The sequence below is a fragment of the Narcine bancroftii genome, chromosome 2 (genome assembly GCF_036971445.1).
Source record: "Narcine bancroftii isolate sNarBan1 chromosome 2, sNarBan1.hap1, whole genome shotgun sequence".
Lineage (NCBI taxonomy): Eukaryota > Metazoa > Chordata > Chondrichthyes > Torpediniformes > Narcinidae > Narcine > Narcine bancroftii.
The window spans coordinates 217409068-217431453 of record NC_091470.1 but is presented as its reverse complement, the minus strand read 5'-3'; the positions used below and the strand labels follow the sequence as shown (position 1 = coordinate 217431453).

The 22386-nt window shown below is 43.2% G+C and overlaps 1 protein-coding gene across 5 annotated transcripts in view; it reads right to left on the bottom strand.

The window, feature by feature from the left end:
* Window positions 1-22386, bottom strand: part of oxr1a (oxidation resistance 1a) — a 354447-nt gene that overhangs the window by 82641 nt on the left and 249420 nt on the right. For all 5 annotated transcript variants that reach the window (XR_011352015.1, XM_069920289.1, XM_069920290.1 and 2 more), the window contains 2 exons: window positions 18654-19423; window positions 14506-14674 (listed from right to left, as the gene is read on the bottom strand). Coding sequence is in view for 4 of the 5 variants with exons in the window: in XM_069920289.1 (XP_069776390.1) it covers window positions 14506-14674; window positions 18654-19423 (939 nt within the window). In the remaining variant the exon portion in view is untranslated. The remainder of the gene's footprint in view (window positions 1-14505; window positions 14675-18653; window positions 19424-22386) is intronic.

The window sequence follows — 22386 nt, the reverse complement described above, 5'->3', positions numbered from 1 at the left end:
GGGTAAAAAGTCCACGTCAGCTGCAGGCTCGTTTGTGGCTGACAAGTCCGATGCGGGACAGGCAGACACGATTGCAGCGGTTGCAAGGGAAAATTGGTTGGTTGGGGTTGGGTGTTGGGTTTTTCCTCCTTTGCCTTTTGTCAGTGAGGTGGGCTCTGCGGTCTTCTTCAAAGGAGGTTGCTGCCCGCCAAACTGTGAGGCGCCAAGATGCACGGTTTGCATCTTGCATGAATGGTATAAAAAGTAGCAAATTCAGAAGAACTTATTTAACAAAGAATGTAAAAGGTTATGGGATGGCATTCCAGATTTTGTTTATGTAAAAAGGTTGGGCAAGTGGAGGGTATGTTGACAGGAGAGCATTTTGTGATAGTACTCACAACTCAGTTATGTTTATATGGGAAAGGACAAAAATTAATTTTAATTTTAAAAAAAATTTGGACATGCAGCACTGTTACAGGCTATTATGGGCCATGAGTCCATGCCACCCAATTTATACCCAATTAATCTACACCCCTGATACGTTTCGAATGGTGGGAGGAAACCGGAGCCTCTCAGGAAAACCCATGCAAACATGGGGAGAACATACAAACTCATTGCATTCAGCGGGGGATTCGAACCCCAGACCCAATCAGTGGCACTGTAAAAGGTGTTGCATTAACCGCTACATCAACTGTGCTGCAAGGGTTCTTAACTGAGGAAAGGCTAATTTACAGGGCTAAGTGATTTAGCTAAAGTAAATTGGAATCCTGGCTACTGTATTGAAATAAAAACAGAAAATGCTGGAAATACTCAGGAGTTCAGGAAGCATCAGAGGAAAGAGAAATGGGGCTAATATTTCAGGTTGATGACAAATGGGTTTTGACCACAGATACTACCTGATTTGGAACAGTACAGCACAGGAATGGGCCCCTGTGCTGAACATGATACCAGATTAAACTAAATCTGCCTGTCTGATCTTCCAAGTATTTTCAGCTTTTCAGATGTCCAGAGTCTGGGATTTACTTACTAAACAGTATATCAATCTCTGAGTGATGGGAAGCTCTGGAGAAAAAGATTCTCCAGGATAACCATATTCCCACAAAGGAGGGTGGGGAAGTCTGAATCAAGAGTCTCTGAGATGACAAGATGTATCAGGGGTAGAATGAGGCAAAAGAGGGAAGTTTATATTGATACTGAGAATTATGTACAGCAGAAAGCTTAGCGAAGTGTACAAGTGAAGATCAAAGGGAAATTAGTACAGCATGAAGAGTATGAAATAATGCTGGCAAGTAATTCAGAAATAAATATGTCAAATAAGCCGTTCCTCTACTACCTTCAGATAAGATCTTTTTTGAGGGACAAATTAGGTCCATGCATGACCTTACTGATATGCAGTGACTTAGAAACCCCGATTTGAAAGGGGAGCACAGGAAAGTTCATCTCGGAGATGTAGTTCTTATTCTAAGCGAGAGGTCCTAAACTGGACCTTCACTAATCAAGGCAAAGGTGGGAGTCAGACTTTGAAACAACGATTGATGAGAGGTGCTGGTCAGACCTATGTCGGAACGGAATTACTGCGAATATTAATGCATGGTATAGGCTGGTGCAGTGTAACTTTCTCCACCAGCTACATTTAACACCACAAAAATTGAATAAAGCTGAACCATAAATTTTGGACCAATGCTTCAGAAGTGGCATTGCAACAGGAACCTTTGTGCATGCAATCATGTACCAAGGAGAGACCTTTCTGGGTGGAACTAGGCCAAGCCCTAGAAAAAAATCAGAGGTAAAGAATTCCCAAAGGACCCAGAGCTGTTTCTATTGGGAAATACAAATGGACATAAAGCTTAAGTTGAAGCTGTCCAAATTTCAAATCCAATTTGTAATGATCGCATTGGCAGTGGCCAGGAGGTGCCTAGAGGTTGCCTGGAAATCTGACTCTCACTTGGGCATTGCACACTGGAATATAGAAATGCAAAGCTGTGTTACCTTGGAGAAAATGACCTATAACTTAATTTGGTGACCATATTTAAATTTTATAGGAGCACAGTTATAGTGTGTGGATCTGCGTGCCTTGTTACCCTGGCTTCCCTGTCCATCCTTCTACTGAGGGAGGGGCGGGGGTATCAATTCCAGCCCAATCAAGAAAAATGTAACAGCCTAGATGCCAGCCGTCAGGCCATGACAATCCCTGATGTGTCCCCTACCTTTGTCATGGGTGTCTTGAATGTTGTATGTAATGTGGTTTGTTGTGTGTGTGTGTGTGTGTGTGTGTGTGTGTGTGTGTATGTGTATGGGGGGGGGAGAGGTAAAGGTAAATTGCTCAGACTCAGTGGTGAATCTTGTATATAATGGATAATTGTAATTTGTGACTGATTACTGGAAATTGTTTGAGTTTGAAAATCTATAAATAAAATATTTTAAAAAAAGTCAGATATTGTTCTTGATTAGCCAGAGCATCAATGTTTATGTGTAGAAGGACAGGCACTGGAGAGGAGTGGGAAAATGGATCAACCCATGATTAAAAAGACTTGATGGGCTGAATAGCCTACTTCTGCTCCTATGCCTTATGGGGTTATGATGGCATTCGCTGGGAGAGCCGTGAGGCCGTTACTATCCATGCAGAATTATTTTTAAACCCTCTCTTCAGGAGAAGTGGCCAGTTTTAATTTTCATTGAGCTCTTGGAGCTCTCCGAAGATGCAGTCTTATGTTGTGATCATAGAAACATAGAAACATAGAAGATAGGAGCAGGAGTAGGTCATTCGACCCTTCGAGCCTGTTCCGCCATTCAAAGAGATCATGGCTGATCTTAAAGTTCAGTACCCCGTCCCCGCCTTCTCTCCATAACCTTTAATATCCTTATACTGAAGAAATGTATCTAATTCCCACTTAAATATATTTAATGAACCTGCCTCTACTGCCCTCTGTGGCAATGAATTCCACAGATTCACCACCCTCTGGGTCAAGAAATTCCTCCTCATCTCGGTCCTAAATGGTTTGCCTATTATCCTCAAACCATGGCCCCGGGTTCTGGATTTTCCCATCATTGGAAACATCCCATCTGCATCCATTCTGTCCAGTCCTGCCAGAATTTTATAGGTCTCTATGAGATCCCCTCTCAGTCTTCTAAACTCCAGCGAGTACAATCCCAATTTGCGCAATCTTTCCTCATAAGTCATTCCTGCCATTCCAGGTATCAGCCTGGTGAATCGCCTCTGCACTCCCTCCATTGCAAGAACATCCTTCCTTAGATAAGGTGACCAAAACTGCACACAATACTCCAGGTGAGGTCTCAACAAGGCCCTGTACAGCTGCAGTAAGGTATCCTTGTTCCTATACTCAAACCCTCTTGATATGAAGGCCAACATACCATTTGCCTTTTTAACTGCCTGCTGTACCTGCATGCTCGCCTTCAGAGACTGGTCGCAAGCACAATATGACTGAATTCCTGTGCCAAATTCTGGACACTTCCCTCTCAGGAGAGGTCAAGTCCTTGTAGAAGATACAAAGAAAATGTAATGGAATGTGCTGTCGATAACGGATTTCAGTTCTGTGGATAGGTTTGAGAAATCAAGATTGTTTTCCTTCAGAACGGAAAATGTGAATATCAGGCATTCAAAATTATGGGGAGCTTTGATATAGCAAACAGGAAGAATGTATTTTCACCGACATGACCACCTCTAACCAAAAGAAGACATGTGAGAAAGGAATCAGGATTGGATGAGAATTCCAATTCCCACACCACAGCATATTGATATGATCTGGAATGGAAGCATAGCTCTTTTAAAATCCAGGCCCAGGAGTGATGGATTGAACCCCTCATCCCCTGCAGAGCAAAGTTCTTCTCAGGATCAAATAAATTAGTTCTTCAATTTAGAATGCAATGTTCTGAATAGCTTAGTTGATCACTACTTGAATGAGGGGAGCACCTCAAGAGATTTTCATTGACATTTCTCAATCACAATTCCATTACTAAAGTATGATACATCAACAAAAAACAATTAATGGCATCAAACCAACTGGCCAACAAACATAATTTGGAGATGAAGTGACAAGAAAAGACAAAACCTCCCAAACAGTATTCCAACGACAAAAGAAAGTGATAGAAATATTCTGCAGACAGCTTCAGCGGCAGGAGAAGCAGTATTTTTTTCATCCCAGAACTATTGCTCCCTGTATAGAAAGTTCCTGGACTGTTTGATATTTTCAAAGTTTTGTGTCATATTTCCAATATCTGAAGCATTTTGTTTTAGTACTTCTTGATTTTTATTTAATGATAAAGTGTGACAGATTATGTTGTGTTTTATATTGTATATGTTTTTTGGAGATTATTTATGGCAGGTTTTAGTGTAGGCCACATACAAACACTCCAAACAGATCTCATTTAAAATACTGGCGCTCTGCTCAAGCCAGACAAGCCGGGTCAGAGTGCCTTTCCAAAAGCTTTGGGGATTGCCTATAGAGACTTTACTAATGGATTGTTGTTTTGAAAAGCAACAGATGAAAGAACTCATCCGAGCCGCACGCTGTCTGAGTGCAGTTTGCTCTTCTAAGAAGGTCATGTGCTTTTGCAAACAGAGAGAGTAAATCAGGCTTTTCTCAGAGTGAGAGAGAGAGAGAGAGAGAGAGAGAGAGAGAGAGAGAGAGAGAGAGAGAGAGAGAGAGAGAGAGAGAGAGAGTTCAGCAGCAGCAGATGGGACTGGAACAGGATAAGCTGGCAAACGTGGAAAACCCCCATTTGGAAGATGGGTTGTGAGTTCTTAGTTCAGCCTGGTCAAAGCCCGTGTGGTCCATACAAGAGGAGAGGACTGGCTGCCTGATCTTTCACTTGAAATAAGTGAAACAAAAAGGAACTCTGTGGAGACCTGAAAGAAAGTTATCATCTGGAAAACCCTGATGGGACAAGTTTCTTCAGCAAGACACTGAAGTGGCTGATTACAAGGAATCGGTTTGTGTCCAACGAACAACACATCTCTCTCTGAAAACTGACAAGAACCTTCCTGAGCAATAACCATTTACCTTTCAAGCACCAAAGCCTGGTGAACTTCATAAATGTTAAATTCTGTGCACAGTATAAGAATTGTCTGCAATCAGTGAACTTGGAGGAATGAGAAGTAAGATTGGACTGTGAATCAAAGAACTTTTCTGAACTTACATACACATTACATACACATGCGCTTAGAATTAGAAGGGGGTTAAGTTATATTTTAATCTCACAGAGGTGTTCGCCATCTTGGGGATCAAGAAGTAACAAATGTTAAAGAGAAACACCAGTACTCATGGTGACAAAGGTCTGCATGTTGCCATCAGTCTGTTATCCTCTCAGTATCCCCTTCTCTACAAATCATGAGCAAAAATCTAACAAATTAATGCACCAATTATATTTATACATCTAATAATCAGTGAACTTGGAGGAATGAGAAGTGAGATTGGACTGTGAATCAAAGAACTTTTCTGAACTTACATACACATTACATACACATGTGCTTAGAATTAGAAAGGGGTTAAGTTAGGTTAGTTAAGTTAATAGTAATAAGTTAAAGTTTGATCCTGTTTTCATGTTTAAAGATAATTAAAAACCACTTTTGTTTAAGTAACCATTTGTCTTGGTAAATATCTATTGCTGCTGGGTTTTGGGGTCCTCTGGGCTCATAACAGAAGTATTTAATGCAGAAATCAATGTGTGCAAAGTAAGTCAGAAAGCTATGAATTTTACAGCACCATTAGCTCAAAGTGCAAAGATTATGACTTAACTGCACTATTAAAAATATACAAAACTAATTCCGATTATGCAAACTGTAGTCAAAGTACAAACGTGTCTGTAGTACAACCAAACGATTTGGTCAGAATTTGTGTCACAAATGAAAGTCCATGAGAAAGTCTTCCACATTATTATGACATTATGAAGCAGAAGTAGTACAAAATAATTTAGACCAGATACTGCATGATAATTTAGATTACTTGATGAGTCATCTATTTTCAGTAGCATAAACAAGATTTCCTATTGTAATCATATTGCACTCAAACGTCAGGAGCAGATTAGAGATTGAGTAATGAAAGTACAACAGTACTGAAACATAGCTGTGCAAACAATTGTGGAAATAAAAGGTTCTTTGTAAGCTTCCAAGCTCTGTATGATCTCGCATTATTTCAGAAGACCAGAAGCCAAGTTAATCTGCAATAACGTTTACAAAATGCTTTCTGCAATCCAAACTATTCACCGTCGTCTGATGAAAGCATTTTTCTTACATTCTTTCATGTTGAAACATTTATCACAGCAATGTCCCGGTTCCCTCACCCCTTACATGATAGTGAGTCAGAAAAGGTTGCGTCACCTGTAAAGGACCAAGGTTTCTTTTTTGTCAGGTACTAATACTTTAAAAATGCAACATATACGATGTACCTTAACTTTGACCTGCTGTAAGGCAGATAAATAGTCAGCATTAGTGTTACTGAATGAGAAAAAGAGAATCCCATCAGAGGCACTGAGTATCCGTGAATTCGCCTCCGTGCTCCTACAGTCTATGCAGCCATACATACACCAGTTCCATTCATCAGCAACCTAAGCTCAAGTTCTAACATCTGACGCGATCAGGAAGCCATCGGTGCCTGAGGACCTTCAGGTACCATTCTTGTCCTCAGCACCCTCTCGAGTCCTGGCTCTGATACCTGTAAGCCCGTGCGGGTCCTCCAACTGCAAGTTGCCAACAGCCTGCGGCCTGTGTGGGTCCTTCAGCTGTTAAGCTACCATGGTAACCATCCTGTTAGGTCATCTCCTCTACTTCTCCTTCTAAACAGGGTGGGGGGGCGGGGGGGGAGAAGGGCACAGGGCACTCATTTCCAGTGCCCTGTGCCGGTCCACTGCTCCCCATTGTCTGCATCCTTTCGAAGTCCCATCCAGACAGGCACAGACTCATGTTTGCAGCGTTTTACTTACAAACATTCCTTTAACAGGCCATTAAAAGCCTGTGTGGAGCGAGCCGCCGGCATTAGGACCAGGCGGTTGAACCCTTCAAAGCAGTGTCATGTCTTGGCTCTCTGCTCTCCCAGGTCAACACCAATGACAGTGCTGCCATTACAGCAGCAGTGGCATTTTTTTTACAGGCAATATATTTTAATCTCACAGAGGTGTTCACCATCTTGGGGATCAAGAAGTAACAAATGTTAAAGAGAAACACCAGTACTCATGGTGACAAAGGTCTGCATGTTGCCATCAGTCTGTTATGCTCTCAGTATCCCCTTCTCTACAAATAATGAGCAAAAATCTAACAAATTAATGCACCAATTATATTTATACATCTAATAATCTTTTTTTTTTCTTCTTTGGCTTGGCTTCGCGGACGAAGATTTTTGGAGGGGCAATGTCCACGTCTGCTGCAGGCTTGTTGGTGACTGACAAGTCCGATGCGGGACAGGCAGGCATGGTTGCAGCGGTTGCAAGGGAAAATTGGTTGGTTGGGGTTGGGTGTTGGGTTTTTCCTCCTTTGTCTTTTGTCAGTGAGGTGGGCTCTGCGGTCTTCTTCAAAGGAGGTTGCTGCCCGCCGAACTGTGAGGCGCCAAGATGCACGGTGGGAGGCGATATCAGCCCACTGGCGGGGGTCAATGTGGCAGGCACCAAGAGATTTCTTTAAGCAGTCCTTGTACCTCTTCTTTGGTGCACCTCTGTCTCGGTGGCCAGTGGAGAGCTCGCCATAGAACACGATCTTGGGAAGGCGATGGTCCTCCATTCTGGAGACGTGACCCACTCAGCGCAGTTGGGTCTTCAGCAGCGTGGATTCGATGCTTGCAGACTCTGCTAGCTTGAGTACTTCGATGTTGGTGATGAAGTCACTCCAATGAATGTTGAGAATGGAGCGGAGACAGCGCTGATGGAAGCGTTCTAGGAGCTGTAGGTGATGCCGGTAGAGGACTCATGATTCGGAGCTGAACAGAAGCGTGGGTATGACAACGGCTCTGTACACGCTGATTTTTGTGTGTTTCTTCAGTTGGTTGTTTTTCCATACTCTTGTGTAGTCTTCCAAAGGCGCTATTTGCTTTGGCGAGTCTGTTGTCTATCTCGTTGTCGATCCTTGCATCCGATGAAATGGTGCAGCCGAGGTAGGTAAACTGGTTTACCGTTTTGAGTTCTGTGTGCCCGATGGAGATGTGGGGGGGCTGGTAGTCATGGTGGGGAGCTGGCTGATCGTTTTCTTCAGGCTGACTTCCAGGCCAAACATTTTGGCAGTTTTCGCAAAACAGGACATCATGCGCTGGAGAGCTGGCTCTGAATGGGCAACTAAAGCGGCATCGTCTGCAAAGAGTAGTTCCCGGACAAGGTGCTCTTGTGTCTTGGTGTGAGCTTGCAGGCGCCTCAGATTGAAGAGACTGCCATCCGTGCGGTACCGGATGTAAACAGCATCTTCATTGTTGAGGTCTTTCATAGCTTGGTTCAGCATCATGCTGAAGAAGATTGAAAAGAGGGTTGGTGCGAGGAAGCAGCCTTGCTTCACACCGTTGTCAATGGAGAATCACTGACTAATCAAAACACACTTTGCTGGAGGAACTTAGCAGGTCAAGAAGCATCAGTGGGAGAAAATGCGATGCTGGCATTCATTTCAAGAGGAATGGAGTATAAAACCAGGGATGTGATGTTGAGGCTTTAAGAGGCACACAGTAAGGCATCAGTTGGAATATTGCAAGCAATTTTGGACATCTCATTTAAGAAAGGACGTGCTGACCTGTCATTATTTTCTGCTTAACAACGAGTCGAGTCTGCAGGTGAGGTAAACCAAATAAAAGAATTTACTGAACACAACCAAGTATGATAAACAGGCAAGGGAGAGAGAACCCACAGCGTGGCATCGGCTCCCTGTCAGTACTTCATTCAATGAATACATCCTCACAGTGCTCATGCATGCGCAGTGCGCTGTTGTGTGTACGGTGGCTGCAACGCGATTGCAGCAGGTGCAGTGCAGCCGATGGCAGTGGGTGTCTACATCCCCTTTCTTGAGCTACCCCCCACATGATATAGTGAACATATAAAATTTTCACTATGTACAACATTATATACATTCGGATTACAGACACGCCTAGCGCGCATTTTGTAATAGCCCTCTGCTAATGTGGAGGCTTGGGGCATCTTGTCTCTACTGTCCATAGTCTCAAGGGCATCGTCCATTGCGTCTCCTGTGGGTACTGGGGGGGGGGTCTCACGTCATTCCCAGGCTCATGTTCCAAATGAAAAAATTTCGATTTGCCTGGGTCAGCTTGAGATGGGGGTGGGTCTTTTACTGGGAGGATGTGTCGTCTGCTCCTCCTGTATCGTTTCCCCCTCAAATGAACCAGGTATGACCTGGCAGCTCATTTCCACTATACCCAGATGGTTATAACCTTGTGAAATCTGCATCTTTACAACTTGTCCTTTGGTCAATGGGACTTGCAGCCGGATGGTTTTAATTGTAACTTTTCTTTTTGTGCCAGCCTTCTGTTTAGCAGCTGGGCCTTGACATCTTGCAGGCCCTTTGGTTGGGGCTCCAGAAGTCTCTTTGGCCCTGGTAGGATAGTCCTGGTCTGCCTTGACATTAACCGTTGCGTCAGCCATCTGTACAGCAACTTCCTCCACAGTGCACATGGGGTGATGTGGTCTTTTCAGGGCCACATTGAGGTCTTGTGGATTTATACTAATTCAGATTTTCTGCCCATCTTTTTCTTGGCGGTCACCATGGAGGTTGGTTCCGAGACTGGAGTGCTGAAAACCAGTTCGGCCTTGATTTTATCCTTCCTTGCTACTCGAATGCGGTGTGCCGGCCAGACTATGGGTCTTACCTCCGGGTCAAACCACATGGAGTATGTCACCGGCAGCCTTCCCAGCTCATCTTTGAAAAGTTCACCGTACTCAGAAAAGATCTTCTGTGAGAAATTGTCCTCGGATGGGCTTACCTGATGGACATATGTAGTGAATGAATTAAGCCCCATGTCCATCACACACTGGGGCCTAGCAGAGGTATGGCATCTTTGCGGACCACGAAGAAGGTTAGCTCGTGGAGCTGTCCTTGTACCACTGGTCTGGATTCTGCTGCCTCCATAAGCCACTAGGCTCATAGCCTTGATACATGGTTTGACTTGTTTTGTCTTTCTCAGTCGACTGAATGTCGTCAGTGACATGACACTGCATTTGGCTCCAGTGTTGACTTTTATCTCAGCCATCTTGCCATTAACTTCCAAGAAGGCCTCGTTGTTACCTCTGATCCAGGTTTCTGCTGGGTTGCATTCTGTCCTTGTGGTGATCCTATTGACATAGTACTCATCATTGGGGTCGCTCCCTCTCTGCTCTGGTTCCAAATGGTTGATGGTCCTCCTTGGCCTGGTCCGTGCGGCAGTCTGCTGCCTGGATCTGCAGCATCTGCTGTAGTGGTTCCATTTGCTGCTGTTCCTGCACTGATGGCTGAATGCTGGGTATATTTCTCTTCTCGGTTTATGATCTCCTCCACAACTGCCGCATCCTGTCCTGGGTATGGGGGGGTCTGGCTGGCGTGGTTCATTCTTCCTTCTAGTCTCCAGCCACTGTCTGCTTGCTGGTCCCACCAGTATTGCGTCGATGCTTGTGGCCTGCTGTTATGGAGAGGCTAGCCTTTTACTGTTTTCCTCTGTAATTTTATATGCCAAGCACATTGTGATGGCCTTTGCTAGTGTTAGCTCGGTGTCTCGCAGGAGAGCCTTCTGCATACTATCATTGCAAATGCCACAGACCATTCTGTCTTTAATTAGTTTGTCGCGAAGTGTGCTGAAATTCCAGCTTTTTGCCCTGATCACTGAAGTATGAGTGTATCGACTCGCCAAGCTTTTGGTCTCTCATGTTGGATTTGTGCCTTTCCATTGTCACATTTCTCAGAGGGTTGCACATTTCTCTGAATTTACACTTCAAACATTTGGGGTCCTCTCTCGACTTAGCCGGGCTGGTAACGAGGTTGCGTCATGCACTTTGCCTGCATACACAAATAACCTCTCCCTTTCAATGGCTTCCAGGCCTGCAAAATTTAACAGAATATACGCCCTGGTACAGGCAGGCTTGTCGCTATGTGTCGCTATGAATATGTTGTATTCCTGTTCAAAGATACGCCAGTTTTCTGCCACATTTCCATCAAACACTGGTGGATCAGGCTATCTGAATACATCCACCATTTTGGCGACTGTGCAATACATGGTTATGGTTAATCACTATGATCGATTTGCAATTGGAAGACTTCAGTCTTGGGGTGGTCTTGATCCCGCTTCTGACACCATGTTTGTTATTGTGTGCTTAATAACGAGTAACCAGTTTACCTATCTCGGCTGCACCATTTCATCAGATGCAAGGATCGACAATGAGATAGACAACAGACTCGCCAAGGCAAATAGCGCCTTTGGAAGACTACACAAAAGAGTCTGGAAAAACAACCAACTGAAAAATCTCACAAAGATAAGCGTATACAGAGCCGTTGTCATACCCACACTCCTGTTCGGCTCCGAATCATGGGTCCTCTACCGGCACCACCTACGGCTCCTAGAACGCTTCCACCAGCGTTGTCTCCGCTCCATCCTCAACATCCATTGGAGCGCTCACACCCCTAACGTCGAGGTACTCGAGATGGCAGAAGTCGACAGCATCGAGTCCACTCTGCTGAAGATCCAGCTGCGCTGGATGGGTCACGTCTCCAGAATGGAGGACCATCGCCTTCCCAAGATCGTATTATATGGCGAGCTCTCCACTGGCCACCGTGACAGAGGTGCACCAAAGAAAAGGTACAAGGACTGCCTAAAGAAATCTCTTGGTGCCTGCCACATTGACCACCGCCAGTGGGCTGATAACGCCTCAAACCGTGCATCTTGGCGCCTCACAGTTTGGCGGGCAGCAGCCTCCTTTGAAGAAGACCGCAGAGCCCACCTCACTGACAAAAGGCAAAGGAGGAAAAACCCAACACCCAACCCCAACCAACCAATTTTCCCTTGCAACCGCTGCAATCGTGTCTGCCTGTCCCGCATCGGACTGGTCAGCCACAAACGAGCCTGCAGCTGACGTGGACTTTTTACCCCCTCCGTAAATCTTCGTCCGCGAAGCCAAGCCAAAGAATAACGAGTCAAGTCGGTGGGTGAGGTAAACCAAATATAAGACTTTACTGAACACAACCAAACATGATAAATAGGAGAGAGAGAGCCCACAACATGGCGTCTAGTCCCTGCTAGTGCTCAATTCAACTAACACGTCCTTGTGGTGCTTGCGCATGCGCAGTTGGGAGTACCATGGTGCTGCAATGCAATTGCAGCAGGTTCAGAGTTGCCAATGACAGCGGCTGTCTACACTGACGTTCAGAGGAGGTTCACAAAAATGATTCCAGGAATGAAAGGGTTATCGTATAAGGAGCATTTGACGGCTCTTGGCCTGTTCTCATTGGAGTTAGGAGAATATTGAATGTAGAAAGACAGGGACAGAGTAGATGTAGAAAGGTTGTTTCCCATGGTAAGATAATCCAGGAGAAGAGGAGACAACTTCAGGATTGAAGGATGTCCACTTAGAACTAAGATGCAGAGTAATTTCTTTAGCAATAGGGTGGTTAATCCATGGAATTTGTTGCCACAGGCAGTTGTGGAGTCTGGGCCATTGAGTGTATAAAGACATTGATAGGTTCTTGATTAGCCAGGGCATCAAAGGTTATGGGGAGAAGGCCAAGTAGTGGGGCTGAGTGGGAAAATGGATCATCTCATGATTAAATGGCAGGAAGACTTGATGGGCTGAACAAGCTATTTCTGCTCCTTTATCTTTTGGTCTTAAAAAGAATGGTTGATGGTTTGATATTTAGGAGTTTGTACAGATAATAAATTACAAAATTTATATAAATTGAGCTACTTGGCTCTACTTAAAATAGATGGGCAATATTGCCTATAACATAAGTTGGAAGACTTAATTGTATTAAGACGAACATACTTCCAAAATACAGTATCTCTTTCAATCATTGCCTATAATACCTCAAAATATTTTCAAGTATTAAATAAATATATTAGAATTGGTTTTTTTTACATGTAAAGGTATAATGTCCAGAGTCTCTATAGAAAAATTAACACAGAAATATGAATTGGGAGGGTTACCGTCCCCAATTTTTAAAATTACTATAGAGCAGCCCAAATGAAATTTCTTACTTCTTTTTTTGAAGGGGGGGGGGATAAATCAGCTTGGGTAAAAAATAGTATTTGGTAAAATAGGAGAGAGAAAAGCAGAAGATTTTATATTAATGACTGCTGAAAGAGATACTCCTTTATTGAATCATTTGGCATGATACAGAAATTGGAATAAAGAGTAATTTATCTCTCAAAACTCCTTTGACTCACAACATTTAAGGCAAGGCTGAAGAAGTATCTAAAATGATGGATGGTTTGGACAGATTGGTTAAAGGTGACCTCTTTGTTACAGATGTTATAGTAAAAGAAATTCTCACTTACAGAATTCACAAATCACGACTTAAACATACAGAATAAATTTGAATTTCTATGAAGAACTGTAAATAAATGAACACAAAATATATATTTCTTTCAGCTCACATATCTTGTTGCACATTATGGAAAATTGAGATATTTTGAGTGTTTTCTGGAAATGCATCTCCCCCCCACCTCCACCCCACTCCATCCACGTTGCCTTCCGGGAGAGGCTGTTCCCACTGGCTCGGGGACAAGGACTGGAGGTCAAAGGTATAAAAAAAAGTGGAAGAGAATTAATGGTGACAAAAGGGAGAACTATTTTTATGCAGCATGAAGCTGAAGTCTGGAATGCACTGACTGCAGGTAAGATGGAGGCAGGTTCCAACGTGATCTTCAAGAGACAGATGGTGAAGAAAAGTTTGTCAGGCTACAAAGAAAGGCCAGTGTCTGGCATAAACACGAAAGGTCTAATGGCCTCCTTCTAACCTGTCACTATTCTATGATAGCAATGGCACTAGTTTGTCTTACTGGGTGCACAGGCAGAACTGCACAAACCCAGTGGACACTTGTGATCGGTGCCTCCAAAGAGCACACATCACTGTGTGAGATGCATTCATGAAAACCATGTACAGGTGGCAGTGAGGCAAAGATGACATCATTTCAGTATACATTTAATGTCTAACTAAGACAGTTTCGCTAACGTTTTAATAATCTACCTCCCACTGGACACAGCTCATGCAACAAAGCTACATACAAACTTTTAATTCAGAGCAGTCGGGATGTAGAAAGTTCCCATTGCTGTAGCAGTCCACAGTGCACTTTTAATGTTGGCCAGAGTGGGTAGACGGTCTTTTAACTTGCATGTCAAGTCATCATCAGTGACTTGTACTTCACAGTGATTTAACAAAGATTCAAAGGCCGTTAAATGGACATAAATGAGCTGCTGAGTTTTCCCAGCACATTTGTGTATTGCAGCCAAAAATGTTAGCTTAGTTGCCATGCATAAAGCCTACAGGTAGGAAAGTGTTCTCTGAGTGGTCGTCACATTGAGCTGAAGTACAAGCCTTACACGCACAAGATAGAAGGTCTGACTTACCTTTCATGTGGCACTGCAAACCAATACTCGTGCTTCCTGTCCCTCTGGGCATACTGTTGCATGGATGCACTTGCCAGAGACACAAATGTCTTCCTCATTGGCTTCCCAACCCTCAAGCACAAGAATTTGTGAGATCGATGTCGCCTTTTCTCTTTTGCCACAACATTACCTGAAATACAATATTGAAAACACAACTGTCAATCTCTTTTGCTTTGAAGCTCAAAGTTTGGCTTTGAAAACTCATTTTCATTGTCATCCAAGTTACCATTCTTGTAAGTATTTCCTGCAGCTTCTCTCAATCCTCACATTTTATTTTAATGAGGCCGCCAAGAGTGAGTATAATTTTCAGGCCAGACTTGTGTTTTATAAAGGTTCAGCATTACTTCTTACAGAATTCATTCAATGTAGAATTCAAAGTTCAGATTTATTGTCAGAGCACATACAACCCAGAGATTGTTTTTCCTCCGGATCAGGCAGAATTTCTCTTTATCAGTAGAAAAAAATTGAACGAAAGAATAGATACGTATCCAAAAGAGAGAAATGTGAACAAGAAGCCAGTGCAAAGAATCTGTGCAATACAGAAAATAAATGTTCAATAATAACGTGCAAAGTAAGAGTCCTTATAAGTGAGTCTCTGATTTATGAGTCTGATAGTGGAGGGGTAGCAACTGTTCCTGAACATAATGGTACAAGTCTTGAGGCACCTGTACCTCTTTACTGATGATAGCAGTGAGAAAGAAGCGCGTTTTCGGTGGTGTGGATCCTTGCTGCTGCTCTCCGACAGCAGCATTCCATGTAGATCTCCTTGATGGTGGGGAGAGTTTTGCTTGAGGCGTACTGGGCTGCGTCCACTACCTTTTGCAGATATTTCTGCTCAGAGGAACTGGTGCCGTCATTCCAGACCGTGATACAACTGGTTAGCACACATTTGTAAACATCTTGCCAGGGTTTCTGGTGTCATGCCAATCCTTTGCAAACTCCTGAGGAAGTAGAGGCCCTGACATGCTTTCCTCACCATGAAATTAGTTCCTATGAGATAGTGACTCTGAGGATTTAAATTTGTCCTCTCCACCTGATCCCCCCCCCAAAACCTTTGGTTCTCACCTCCTAAAGTCCACAATCAGCTCCTTGGTTTTGGTGACATTGAGTGCGAGGTTGTTCTTAGGAACCATTCAGCCAAGTTTTCAATCTCCCTGCTGTCCGCTGACTTATCTACCCGTTTTATACAGCCCACTATCGTGGTATCATCAGCGATTTTGTAGATGGTGTGGTTGTCATTCTGAGTCATAAAGTCATAGGTGTAGAGTGACTAGAGCAGGGGGCTAAGTACTCAAATGGTAGTGGACACAACCCAATACATCACAGGCAAATCTCAGAGTTGGATGTGATGTCATGTATGTACTCTGACAATAAATCTGAACTTTGAACTTTGCTTGGAACACTTTTTCTGGAACCAGCTCTGAGCGCAGATGGGCAATGAGGTTTGCTGCCTCCAAAGTGCTGGCAAACCCTTCAGTTGCCTGCAGATGATCATACTCAAAGATTAACGCAGCAGAGAATACCAAGCAGAATGAAGTCCAATGAGTAACAGTGATCCCTGCCTTCTTGCATGCCTCAGAGACATGGACATCTCAAAGCATTCAAGGCCCAAGAGAAAGCACTCTGAGCCCAATCTCAGCAAGATACTTCCAGGATAAAGAAAATGCTTTGAGGAATCCCTTGATGTCTCTTTGAAAGAATTGTCACATCTCCCAAGAATCCCTGACGCAAGACCAGCAAGATAATCAGAGGAGCATTTAGGAAGTCACCAAGCGTTCTGATTCTCTCCAAGAACACATGGTGACCAAATAAAATGTTAACTGCCCCACCAAGCTGTATACCCCAGCAATTGGGCCAGGCTCTCCATCTGATTGAATATACTCCAGATGTAGCCCATCTACAATAAGGTGCAGATGCTGTTCAGAACTGATGTGGGGTTCTTAACTTGAAATGGTATCTCTGTTTTTTCTCTACAGCTGTTGCCTGGCATGCTGAGTATGTCCAACAGTTATTTTGCTTCTTGCTTCTAAGAACTTATTGGTCACCTCAAGAACCAGCAGATCATTCTCTTCACCAAGACACAACCTCAGAAGTTGTCTACTTCACCAATCAGGGAAGTTTCAAGGTCTGTAAGGGGTTTGTACATGCTCCCTGTGTCTGCGTTGGTTTTCTCCAGGTGCTCTGGTTTCCTCCCACTCTCCAAAACGTATGGGGTTTGTAGAAGGATTGAGGTATTTGGGTGACATGGATCACGGGCTGGATACACCTGTTATTCTGCTGTACATCTAAATTTTAAAAAAATTAAAATGTAATTTAAATCTTTATGCATCAGGACTAAGGGTACAGAAGGAAGAGAGCAAGGTTAAAGAGGTGAGAGGGATGGATACACAAAGGCTGGGAGGTGATAGGTGGAGCCAGGTGAGGTGATGGATGTTGGTCAGATGGAGCCAGGTGGGGGATGATGGGAAAACGGAGTATTTGAGGTGCAGGAAGGGGGAAGGTAGCAATAGAGATTGGAAGGTGATGATTTAAGTTCTGGGGAGTCACCATCTAGGATGATATTTCCTAGAGCAAACACATCAATGGCCTCTACTTCCTCAGAAATTTTCGGAGGTTTGGTAATGGCATTGGAAGCCCTGGCAAATTTCTGCAGGTGTGTGATGGAAAGCGTGTTGACCAGCTACTTCACAGTCTGGCATGGGGACACCAATATCCCCGAGCGTAAAGCCTTGCAAATGGTAGTGGACTCAGCCAAGGACATCACAGGCAAAAGCCTCCCTACTATTGAGAACATCTACAGGAAATGCTGTCGTCAGAGAGCAGCAGCAATCATCAATGACCCACACTCTGTTCTCACTGCTGCATCAGGAAAGAGGTAGAGGTGCCATAAAACTCACACCACCAGGTTCAGGAACAGCTGCTATCCCTCCACCATCAGACTCCTTAACAACAAACTCAATCAGGGACTCATTTAAGGACTTTTACTTGTGCACATAACTTTTTTTTCCCCTCTCCTCTCTATATTGCACATTCAGTTGTTTACATGTGTACATTGTGCACAGTTTTGTTTTGCAAAATAAGTGGTAATTCTGCCTGGCCCACAGTAAAAAGAATCTCAGGGTTTTATGTGATCTCAAGAATGTACTCTGACAATAAATCTGAAATCTGAATGAGGGGAACCAAATAAGGGAGAGAAGATGAGCAGATGGAACCAGGCAGGTGGAATATAGGAAAGGTGGGCCAAGGTGGAGAAGCCCAGTGGGGTAGGTGTGTGTGCCATGGGCGGATGGAAGCAGGAGGGGTAGGGTAATGAATCTCAGCAAAGCAGGGGTTGAGGGTATTTGGGAATGTGAACCAAAGGGGGACAAGCACTTGAGTGGGTAGGTAGAAGTGAACAAATAACACAGGGAGCGAGAATAATCTTAAATTGGAAAATACAATTTTATACCATTGAGGTGTAGGTAGGTATTGTTCTTCTAGGTTGTGCTTGGTCTCACTGTGGCAGTGGATAAGAATGAGGACAAACAGGTTGGTGCAGGGAAGGGAAAGGTGTTGAAATGACATGCAAATCACTTGGTCCATGCTTGATCTTATCAGTGCAGGGGAAGGTCACATTGAGAGCACCAACTGAAATCGGCAAAGTGCATGTGAATCTTTGGCATACCTGGAGGGACTGTTTTGGCCATGAAATGTTTGCGAGGAAGGAGGTGTAGGACAAACATGGCACCACCTACAGTCACAGGGGAAAGTGGCAGAAAATACAGAAGCCTGGAGTCCAGCATTTCTCATTCCAGAATGGTTTTCAACCAACAGCAATCAGGCTCTGGAATCTCCCCTACAGACCCTAACCATAAATTACTCTGGGACCACCAAACAAAACCTGTCTGCACAATTGAAATGTCACAGTTTTCTTGCACTAATTGCATCTGTGAATATTTATCTATCTAACATTTTATAATTGCTTTTTCTGTCTTGGCATATTGCAGCAATAAAATTTTCAGTGCGTCTGTACTTAGGCAGAGGACAGTAAATTCTCATTACTCATCCACCTACTACAATCTGCTTCACTCTGCCAATTGGTGTACAGCAATTTTATAAGGTTAACATACCTTCTGGAGAGCCTTCTGTAAGATTCCCAGTTTTCTCTCTGACTTCTTGGTTGGAAGCCTGTTGCACTGTTTCCCTTTGCTCCTTGGTCTGCTGCATAGTATGGATCTTCCACAACTTCCGGAGCTCCTCCACCTCGGTCTCAGAATCCCGAACACACTCTTCCCCTGATTTCCTTGGTTCATCACTGCTCTCTTTCTCACAGCCTTCTGAGGAATCCACAGCAAGTGCACTCTGAGTTACATTAATCTCATCAGCTCCAGCATCCTTGTGCTCATTGACCACTTTACAGCTGTTAGTAGGCTGCGGCTCACTCTCACACTGTTGGGCACCAGAGTGATTTGTGCTGCCAACATTGAGAGATTCTTCCAGAGTTTGGTTTCCATTTCCCTCTACTTCAATTTGTTGGATAACTGGAATGCCATCAGTTGGAGCCAATAATTTTTCATTATTGGCTTCTAATTTCTCCATAGAAGGCGGCAAGAGGCATCCTTCCATGGCAGACTGGTTTATTGTTTGCACAGAATCCAGGGAGGCTCCTGATGACTTATTTTGTCTGCGCTCATCAGAAGACACCAGCTCTTCTCGAATAGGAGAGAGTTCCGATTCAGTGAATACATCTTCAGACAAGGATTCCTCTGTACTTCGTGGTGCAGTGCTGGTACTGTCATTCCCTGTGTCCCGTAATTTGCAGTCAGCCTCTTCTGGATTACTCCTTGTCCTTCGGTTTAACTGGTGTACATCTTTAACTGATGCAGAATATTTTAGTTCTCTAATGGAGAGAAAAATAGTCAGTCTTCAATTTGGCACATTTCTGTTGCTGTACTCAAGACAATGTATGGCTTTCATTGCAAAATTGCATATTTCATCTTTAATTTTTCTGAGTATCACTTCTTGACTCTTTAAGGATTTCTATGTAAAATAATTCAGCTTTGAACCACCCATTTTTTGCCCCTCTTTAGCATTTTCTCGATGATACTCATTTCGTTAAAAAAAAACACATTGTGAAAACAATAGACAAACTAACACGGTGGGATCAGAAATTATTCTGTTCATGCATGGTGTTTCAGGTAGAGCTACAACTTCTGACTTTGAATTGCATTCACATTCTAGAGAGATCACTTGACATCTATGTGTACTCATAACATAAAATGCGTAGCAGCCAAATTTTGCCTCAAAATGTACCATGCCTTTTACTCGAAATTGGAAGGTAATTAGCATCATATTTCAGGGCTTGAGTAATCTTGCCCAGTGCCTGGATTAATGCCAGATCAACAATGTTGTTCAAAGTCATCTCAAAGAGATGTGCGTCTCCAGAGTTCAGGGAGCAATTCAGGAATGTGAACAAGAACACTAATGGAACTATGGCAAAAGATCACCTGCTAACAACTAAGGCTTCACATCAGAAAGAAGAGAAATTATCACAGCTTTAACTTACATTCACATTTCATAAAAAGGATTGAATACATTTTACATTTTAAGTAGAATTAATTCTTACCATTAAGCCTCTCTAAATTAGCCATTCTCAACGGGGGCCCGATGCCTCCCCTGGGGGCTACAGCACATTTAAGTAAAAGCCTTGTTTTCTTTCCACCTTATGTACCATAAATATATATTTTTTTATGTAGGTGAGAAGTACGGAAGAAACCAAAACTTGACTGTTTCACAGAGAAGGGGGTCCCATAAATTTTGAGCAGAGTCGTAGGGGACCATAGCCAAAAAGGGTTGAGAATGGCTGCTCTAAAGAATTGTTAAAGCCCCTTTCACACTTGCCAGTGATCCCAGGGATCGAACGCCAATCGCCCTTTAAAGTGGCAAGTGCAAAAGCAAAATCTCCTCAATGGCAGTGTCAGATGAAGTCATCTCACGCCAAGGATTACCGGCTTTGACCCCTAGTACAATCCCTGGTGTCTGCAGACGCCGGCGTTGAGATCAGGCAAGTGTGAAATGGGCAATTGCATTGCAGGCACTTCCAATTAAAGGTGGAACAGACCAAACGCCAGGGATAAACCCTTACAAGTGTGAAAGTGTTCAGTGTCCCGTTTAGGAGTGGTCTAGTGTGAAAGGCCAAACCCCCATTCCTATCCCGGGACACTGAATAGATGATTAACTGGGATGTAAAGGGCTCTTAATAAAAAATCTAATCAAACAAAAATGCACGCCTCTTCACCAATAGAACACAAATATTCTGAGGTAAAAACAGAAAATGTGGATCACTCAAGCAGATCTTTGATCTTAAATGTTAACAATTTCTCTTCTCACTGAGGTTGTCCGACTTGATGAGCGTCGTCAGTATCTTCTGTTTTATTTCAAATTTTCCCACTATTGCCTGCAGTTTGTTGAATTTTGATTTCTCGATGAACCACTAAGATTCTGCACAGAATTATACAGCACAGAAAGAACTCACAACACCTGAATGTATCTTTGAAACAGTATCATATGGCCTCAGTTCCCTGCCCTTTCTCCTTTAATCTTGGAATTTATCTAACAATTTTGATAAATTACTCTAGAAAATGTTTCTTTTTCTATAGCCTTGACATTCTTCTAAACAATGGTCGCTAAAATTTAACATATTGCTTCAGCTGGGCACAACACAATATTGTTAACGCTAATGACTACAATCAAAATAATTATATTTTGCTTAAACAATCAATAGAAGAATTATTAATACATTGCAGAATTTAAAATAAAGGATCTTCAGAACATTTTTGTAAGGTCCAAAACCCTGATCTTAAATTTAAAATAAAGGAGGGGGAGAGTGTTGGGTGAAAGCATGGAAAGAAATGGGGAGGAGAAAGGGGGAGAGGGAGAAAATGGTGAAGTGAAAGGGGGAGAGCAAGAAATGTTGGGTGGAGAATGTGAGAGGGAGAAAAGGAGGAAGAAAGGGGAGTGGAAGAAGGGGAGAGGGAATGCAGAGTGGGTGAAGGGACAGAGAGGGGGAAGGAGAATGGTGGAGTCGAGGGAGACGTGAGAGTGAGGAAAGTAAAGGAGGGAAGGGGAGCAGAGGTGAGGGAGGGGAGGTGAGGGGGGGATGAGGGAAAAGATGTGAGAGGGAAGATGAGGGAGGGGAGGTGATAGAAGGGAAGGGAGGTGAGGAAAGAGAGGCGAGAGCAGAGGAGCTGGAAGGGAGGAAGGTGAGGGAATGGAGGTGAGGGGGTAGGCAAGATGAGTGGGTTATACCTTACTGTGAATTGTTACTTCAACTCCCTTCTTTCTCTGCATATTTAAACTTGTTTTATTCAAACTTTTTCCCAGTTGTAAGATATTGGTCTCTGTTTATCTTGTTATTATCTGTTCTTTTCTTTTGAAAATATTTTAGTGAGTAAACTAATGATAACATAAATCAGATCATATCATATATAGGTCACATATCAATTGTAAATTAAAAGCATAATCATAATTATTACATAGCTTATTTTGTTCAGATCAAATTCTATAATTAGAATAATTAAACCATAACTCATGCTATGTCCAAAATCAATATTGAATACAAAAATTCTACAAATAATATACATAAAATTTCCTTACATTAGATATTTTATACCTCTCTGATGTGATCATGTTGTTCTGTGATGTGATCCACAATCTAGATTTACCTCTCCCGCCTCTTTTACTTGTTAGTCTTAATAATGAAAAGGAGAAAAAAATTCTCCCTACTAATCTACCCCTTCCCTCTAAACAAAGTTATCTGTATATAGTGTAGATGTAAATCGAATAACGTCCCCCAGACACCAG